We start from the raw sequence: 7588 nt of genomic DNA, 5'->3' as shown, positions 1-7588 counted from the left end.
GGTGTTCTTCAAAGCTGGTCTGCTGGGTACCCTTGAGGAGATGCGAGATGAGAAATTGGCAACTCTGGTGACAATGACTCAGGCTCTCTGCCGTGGATATCTGATGAGGAGAGAGTTTGTCAAGATGATGGAGAGGAGGTGAATTTGAATTAAAAGTGAATTATCTTGATCTGAATTTTACACAATTATTCCTGTTTTTAAGAAAAGAATGTAATGGCAATGTATTTTCTGTTGGACAGAGAATCCATCTACACTATCCAGTACAATATTCGCTCATTCATGAATGTGAAACACTGGCCATGGATGAAGGTGTACTTCAGGATCAAGCCTCTTCTAAAGAGTGCTGAAACTGAGAAAGAACTTGCTAACATGAAAGAGAACTATGACAAAATGAAGTCAGATCTGGAAAAAGCCCTTTTGAGGAAGAAAGAGCTTGAGGAGAAGATGGTTTCTCTGCTGCAAGAAAAGAATGATTTGCAGTTAGCAGTAGCTTCTGTGAGTAGTTCTAATTTTGTTGTGTAATGTACTGTATATAATTGTACTATATGAAAATACTTCACACCAGGAATCTGAGGGCCTCATCACTTCATCACTTTTCAGGAACAAATTCCATAGGTTGATAACCTACTTCTACAACTTTAGTCAACTACATTAGGAAACTGAAAGCCTATCAGATGCTGAGGAGAGATGTGAGGGTCTCATTAAGAGCAAAATCCAGCTGGAGGCCAAACACAAAGAGACGACCGAGAGGCTGGAGGATGAGGAGGAGATCAACGCTGAGTTGACTGCCAAGAAGAGGAAACTGGAGGATGAGTGCTCTGAGCTGAAGAAAGACATTGATGACTTGGAGCTCACCCTGGCTAAAGTGGAGAAGGAGAAACATGCTACAGAAAATAAGGTCCTTTTCATAAAATGTTGTACTGTTTGTTTCAATGACTTGAGAAGTCAATTAGTATGGTATTTTCTTGTTTTGGTTTATTGACAGAGCAGTAGAGAACAGACAGTAGTTGTACTACAGAGTCGAATACACATCATGGTGAATGCACATGTTCTTACCGTATCCTACGCTAGGTTAAAAACCTGACAGAGGAGATGGCATCTCAAGATGTAGCCATTGCTAAATTAACCAAGGAAAAGAAAGCCCTCCAAGAGGCACACCAGCAGACTCTGGATGATCTCCAAGCAGAGGAAGACAAAGTCAACACTCTGACCAAAGCAAAGACCAAACTTGAACAACAAGTGGATGATGTGAGGGACCTGCATACATTGAACACTGTACTCTTAGTTGTATAGTAAATGGCTATAATAAAACAATAATCAAAATATTTCCATGACAGCTGGAGGGTTCCTTGGAGCAAGAGAAGAAGCTTCGAATGGATCTTGAAAGAGCCAAGAGAAAGTTTGAGGGCGACCTGAAACTGGCCCAGGAATCCATAATGGATCTGGAAAATGACAAGCAGCAATCTGAAGAGAAAATCAAGAAGTATGAATGCTGCGTATTAGCCTGGTTACATTTACATACGTACTCAATTAGCAGACACTTTTATCTAAAGTGACTTCCATATGACAATTACAATACAAGGGCCATTTTCCCCAGAGCCACACAAGGTTACAGTATGTGCCTTGCTGAAGGGCGATGGAGGCTGGGAATGGAACCCATACGTTTTCAGGCTACTGCATGCTAGCCCAGCTCCTTAGCTACTACTTCACCACCACCACTTAGCTACTATACCAGCTACTACACTACCACCCCCCACTGGTGAGCACCAGACCTTTTTTCATTTGAAATTGAGATTGGGTCTGGACAAGATTCATTCACCTCCCATTTCCAAGGGGCGTCACCAACAAATGCCAATCCATTGATATCCGTAATAGGATAAACCTAAACCCAATCAGAGCAATGAAGGAGATGACATACTGTATGCAGAGCAATGATAAAGACATCTCCAAACGAGTGTTTTTCAAAAATTGCTTAGATGTCATGTCAAGCCCACCTCAATGTTTGTGATTGGTCCCCGGGTTTTAGGAACATTGGAAATGGGAGTAAATGACTGAATGTTGAAAGGTTCGTCTGGGTTCTCCCAGGCTAGCTGTTTATTGCTTTTAACAATAAATCAGTGTTATTTTGAACACCTTATTGACATCATTGCATGTATTCCACACAGGAAAGACTTTGAAATAAGTCAACTGCTGAGCAAGATTGAGGATGAGCAGTCAGTTGGAGCTCAATTCCAGAAGAAGATCAAAGAACTTCAGGTTACCTCTTTAGTTATGCAAACATAATGACAATTTCACAAAATGAATGTTAATTAGCAATAGGTCATACAAATAACCAAATAACAAATATATTTGTTATAGGCTCGAATTGAGGAGCTTGAAGAAGAGATTGAAGCTGAGCATGCAGCTCGGGCTAAAGTTGAGAAGCAGAGAGCTGATCTCTCCAGGGAACTTGAGGAGATCAGTGAGAGGCTTGAGGAGGCTGGTGGGGCCACTGCTGCTCAGATTGAGATGAACAAGAAGCGGGAGGCAGAGTTCCAGAAGCTGCGTCGTGATCTTGAAGAGTCCACCCTGCAGCATGAAGCTACTGCTGCTGCTCTCCATAAGAAAAAACAGGCCGACAGCCTTGGTGAACTGGGTGAGCAGATCGACAACCTGCAGCGTGTCAAGCAGAAGCTGGAGAAGGAGAAGAGTGAATACAAAATGGAGATCGATGACCTCTCCAGTAACATGGAGGCTGTTGCAAAGTCAAAGGTATCAACTCAAGATTAGCTAAAAAGTATTGTTATTATCATTACTATTACTATTATTAGTTAGCCTGGCGGGCCATCCTATATCATTGAAATGTATAGTCTGGAATCGAACCATTTACCTCGCTTAATCCAAGGGGCGGGCAGAGAATTGTCTTTCAAACTGCCTAGGCATGCAATAGGCTAGCGCTACGACCATATCCGGATCCGGTCGGCAAAACGGCAAATACATCCTTCTTCGAAAGGAATTACTTAAGTGCATTGTGTTGCTCAACTTTCAAAGAAAACCGCTCTTCGTTAGCCATAGCCACCTTCCTTGTTGTTCACCGTCACAGGACTGTCGTTATCCTGTTAAGCCCGCCTTAAGACTCTCTAACAAAATAGAGCGCTGTGATTGGATGAAGTCCACGGCGTCAGCCAATAGAAATCCCTATGGTTTGATACTAGACGTACAGGCTGAGCAAATAAAATTTCCGCCACTAGGGTGCGTCTAGATTTCTAGGCTAATTATTAGTAGTACCATGATGATGTTGATGATGGTGATGATTATTATAATCATTAGTAGTAGTAGTTGTGGTAGTAGTAGAAATGCACTTTACAAATACTAATATGAGATTTCTTTTCAGTCTAACCTCGAAAAGATGTGTCGCACACTTGAGGACCAATTGAGTGAACTGAAGTCAAAGAACGATGAAAATGTCCGTCAGTTAAATGACATAAGTGGACAAAAGGCCAGGCTTACAACTGAGAATGGTATGAGCAAATGCACAGCAAATGCAATCATTACAAATACACACTTAAGTTCCTTTTTAAAGATATTTCAACTGCCTGTCTGAGGATCCAAAAGAAAAAAAAACTTTGACAATATTTTTGCAGGTGAATTTTGCCGACAACTTGAGGAGAAAGAAGCTCTTGTTTCTCAGCTGACCAGGGGCAAGCAAGCTTACACCCAACAGATTGAAGAGCTGAAGAGGCAAATTGAGGAGGAAGTCAAGGTAACACCAGGGAGATAATAGACTACTACTCTTCTACGGCTGCAAACGGGATTCACTCACAGTTAACCAAATATTTCTTTATTAGGGCAGGGCAGGCATATTTCTGCCTATAAAATTATTTCTAAACCAGTCTGCTAAAGTCTGCTAATGTCTGTAGTGAAGTCTGTGTAGGGTTTTCCAGGCTCCATTTCTTTTTACGAGACACCCTGCTCACAAGAGCCATCTGGCGGTTGTTTGGGTTGTTGCAGTGTCGTCGCAGCGTCACTGGAGAAATACAAATTAAAGTCGCGTGATCACGCGTGAGGTCACGTGCGAATCACGGGTGAAGCCGGCCAATTTGAAGTAATGCCCACTGTACATTCAAGTGTATGATCAAAATATTCCTTTAATTGAAATATAACTGCTATTTAAAGGCCAAGAACGCCCTGGCTCATGCTGTCCAATCAGCCCGTCATGACTGTGACCTGCTCAGAGAACAGTTTGAGGAGGAGCAGGAGGCCAAGGCTGAGCTGCAGCGTGGAATGTCCAAGGCCAACAGCGAGGTGGCTCAGTGGAGGACCAAATATGAAACTGATGCCATCCAGCGCACTGAGGAGCTGGAGGAGTCTAAGTACAATATTTTATTTCAACATACATTTATAAAATGTGTTTTATTTGACATGAAACTACTTACTACGTACTATTTGCTTTGATAGTCCATATGAGTTAAGGATAAAACTTTTTCTCAGGAAAAAGCTTGCCCAGCGTCTCCAAGATGCTGAAGAATCCATAGAGGCTGTGAACTCCAAATGTGCCTCTCTGGAGAAGACCAAGCAGAGACTCCAGGGTGAAGTGGAGGACCTCATGATTGATGTTGAGAGGTCTAATGCACTGGCTGCTAACCTTGACAAGAAACAAAGGAACTTTGACAAGGTAAGTAAATTAAGTACAATGTCCACTTATGTCATGTAGCCAATGATGACCCAGTTTTTGGACTTTTTGAGCAATAAGACATCTCTAAAACACTTCACATTTGTCAGATCCTGGCAGAATGGAAGCAGAAGTATGAGGAGGGCCAGGCTGAGCTGGAAGGTGCTCTGAAAGAGGCTCGCTCTCTCAGCACTGAGCTCTTCAAGATGAAGAACTCCTATGAAGAGACTCTGGATCACCTGGAGACCCTGAAGAGGGAGAACAAGAACCTACAACGTATGTCAGCATTATGTCTTCAAATGTATCCATAAAATGCACACTTAAGTCCTACAGGGAATTTCCCTATAGGGAAATGAACATATGAACTTATTAAGCACATTCTAGCATTCAACCAAACTTTGTCTTTTCAGAGGAGATCTCTGACCTGACAGAGCAGCTTGGAGAGACTGGCAAGAACATTCATGAGCTGGAGAAGGCTAAGAAGACAGTGGAGACTGAGAAAACAGAAATCCAGACTGCCTTAGAAGAGGCAGAGGTCATACAATTACTAGCTACACACTTCTTAAATCTTTAATCTTTTTTTTATATAGTAAATCTGAATTTCCCCTTGGGGATCAATAAAGTATCTATCTATCTATCTATCTATCTATCTATCTATCTATCTATCTATCTATCTATCTAAATTAAAACTGTGTGTCCCATAGGGTACACTTGAGCATGAGGAGTCCAAGATTCTTCGTGTCCAACTGGAGCTTAACCAGGTTAAGGGTGAAATTGACAGGAAGCTGGCAGAGAAGGATGAGGAGATGGAGCAGATCAAGAGGAACAGCCAGAGGGTGATTGAGTCCATGCAGAGCACTCTAGACTCTGAGGTCAGGAGCAGGAATGATGCCTTGAGAATTAAGAAGAAGATGGAGGGAGACCTCAATGAGATGGAGATTCAGCTGAGCCATGCCAATCGCCAGGCAGCTGAATCTCAGAAGCAGCTCAGGACTGTCCAGGGACAGCTCAAGGTACCAAAAGATCCATTTCACTTATGTATGAATGTTAAATAACATTGGTTGTTACATAATGATTATCTAATCAACAGGATGCCCAACTGCACCTTGATGATGCTGTCAGGGGACAGGAAGACATGAAGGAGCAGGTCGCCATGGTGGAGCGCAGGAACAACTTGATGTTGGCCGAAATTGAGGAGCTGAGAGCTGCCCTGGAGCAGGCAGATAGAGGCCGCAAAGTGGCTGAGCAGGAGCTGGTGGATGCCAGTGAACGTGTTGGACTGCTGCATTCACAGGTACTCAACTAGAAAAACAAATTGTTATTGCTCTACATGATCTGCTTCTAAATGTCACAACACTAAATCGGATGAAAATAAGCTTTTATTCGCTTTTTATAGAACACCAGTCTCATCAACACCAAGAAGAAGCTGGAGGCTGACCTTGTTCAAGTCCAGGGAGAAGTGGATGATACAATCCAGGAGGCCAGAAATGCAGAGGAGAAGGCCAAGAAGGCCATCACTGATGTGCGCCATTAATGATCTATTTTGATATTTTGATCTAATGGGTGTGAAATGGATGTGAAAATCCTTCTGTTTGAGATTTTGTGAGATTAATGTCTACAAATATTTTAATCCACAGGCTGCCATGATGGCTGAGGAACTGAAGAAGGAGCAGGACACCAGTTCTCACCTGGAGAGGATGAAGAAGAACCTGGAGGTCACAGTCAAGGACCTGCAGCACCGTCTGGATGAAGCTGAGAACCTGGCCATGAAGGGTGGCAAGAAACAGCTCCAGAAACTGGAGTCAAGGGTATGTCCACAGAATGTTACATGTTTATAAGACAAACTTATTGTACAACTTATATAACTTATAGTTAGTGAGAAAATACTTACATACTGTACATCTACATCTATCTCAAGGTGCGTGAGCTGGAGTCTGAGGTTGAGGCTGAACAGAGACATGGAGCTGATGCCGTGAAAGGTGTCCGCAAATATGAAAGGAGAGTCAAGGAGCTCACCTACCAGGTAGGTTAATTACTGCTCAGAAACCAGAAACACAGAAGCACTAAATGGTGATTTGACACTATACTCTACTCTTATGACCATTGTACAGACTGAGGAGGACAAGAAGAATGTCACTAGACTGCAGGATCTGGTGGACAAGCTGCAGCTGAAAGTGAAGGCCTACAAGAGACATGCTGAGGAGGCTGTGAGTAAACACTTGTATTGATCTAGCCAACATATGGTGAAATAAACTGATATACTTGAAAATAGATTTGGTCTTGAAAACAAAAGGAAACCATTTCTATTTTATCACAGGAGGAGCAGGCCAACACTCACCTGTCCAAGTACAGGAAGGTGCAGCATGAGCTTGAGGAGGCTCAGGAACGTGCTGACATCGCTGAGTCCCAGGTCAACAAGCTGAGGGCCAAGAGCCGTGATGCTGGAAAGGTACTGAAAAGTAATCTTAACCTCTTACTGTGGCAACTCTGAAATTGATGATTGACATCCATCACTGCTTATGATTTTTACAAATACATTTTCACTTTTGTTCATGTCCGTTTTATCTCTTGTGAATCAGAAAGCAAGTGATTAACTCATGAATATCTGTTGTATAAAAACAAGCTAAATACAAGTAAACATGTAGTTCTAAATAGCTTTCTTTTTTTGTCACTTAGGGTAAGGACCATGAGGAATAACAAGAAATGTCCTTCCAACAGAGGAATCATAAAGTATGAATTCCCCAATAAAGTAAATGATTTTTAAAAATACTTTCTGCTGTTCCTCCTCATTCTTCTTCAAACTTATGGAGGTCTTTGATCCGTTGCACACACATCATTATCCCCCCCCCCACACACATCATTATCCCCCCACAGCCCACACACACACTCACAAGCGAAAACACACACACAGGGAAGCACACATACACAAAAGCAAAC

General features: G+C 42.4%; 1 protein-coding gene across 1 annotated transcript; it reads left to right on the top strand.

Moving 5' to 3' along the window:
* Window positions 1-6: 6 nt before the first annotated feature.
* LOC125301732 (myosin heavy chain, fast skeletal muscle-like) lies at window positions 7-7420 on the top strand. The gene is made up of 21 exons (XM_048254439.1): window positions 7-138; window positions 240-495; window positions 656-898; window positions 1072-1248; window positions 1338-1483; window positions 2166-2256; window positions 2359-2751; window positions 3374-3500; window positions 3624-3742; window positions 4156-4352; window positions 4471-4654; window positions 4762-4927; window positions 5062-5186; window positions 5356-5664; window positions 5742-5945; window positions 6048-6173; window positions 6289-6459; window positions 6570-6674; window positions 6763-6858; window positions 6969-7100; window positions 7328-7420. The coding sequence occupies exons 1-21, from the start codon at window positions 41-43 to the stop codon at window positions 7346-7348; spliced, it is 3486 nt and encodes a 1161-aa protein (XP_048110396.1). The 5' UTR covers window positions 7-40; the 3' UTR covers window positions 7349-7420.
* The last annotated feature ends 168 nt before the right edge of the window (window positions 7421-7588 follow it).

Source organism: Alosa alosa, chromosome 10 (genome assembly GCF_017589495.1).
Source record: "Alosa alosa isolate M-15738 ecotype Scorff River chromosome 10, AALO_Geno_1.1, whole genome shotgun sequence".
Taxonomy (NCBI): Eukaryota; Metazoa; Chordata; class Actinopteri; order Clupeiformes; family Clupeidae; genus Alosa; species Alosa alosa.
Note: the sequence above shows the minus strand (reverse complement) of the source record. Positions and strands in the feature narration are given on the sequence as shown.

Bases quoted from the DNA above. Each gene is read 5' to 3' on its own strand.
- LOC125301732 (XM_048254439.1), top strand. From the start codon at position 41: ATGCGAGATGAGAAATTGGCAACTCTGGTGACAATGACTCAGGCTCTC. The intron at 3,743-4,155 runs GTAACACCAGGG...TGCTATTTAAAG, and splicing joins AAATTGAGGAGGAAGTCAAG to GCCAAGAACGCCCTGGCTCA. The intron at 7,101-7,327 runs GTACTGAAAAGT...TTTGTCACTTAG, and splicing joins AGAGCCGTGATGCTGGAAAG to GGTAAGGACCATGAGGAATA.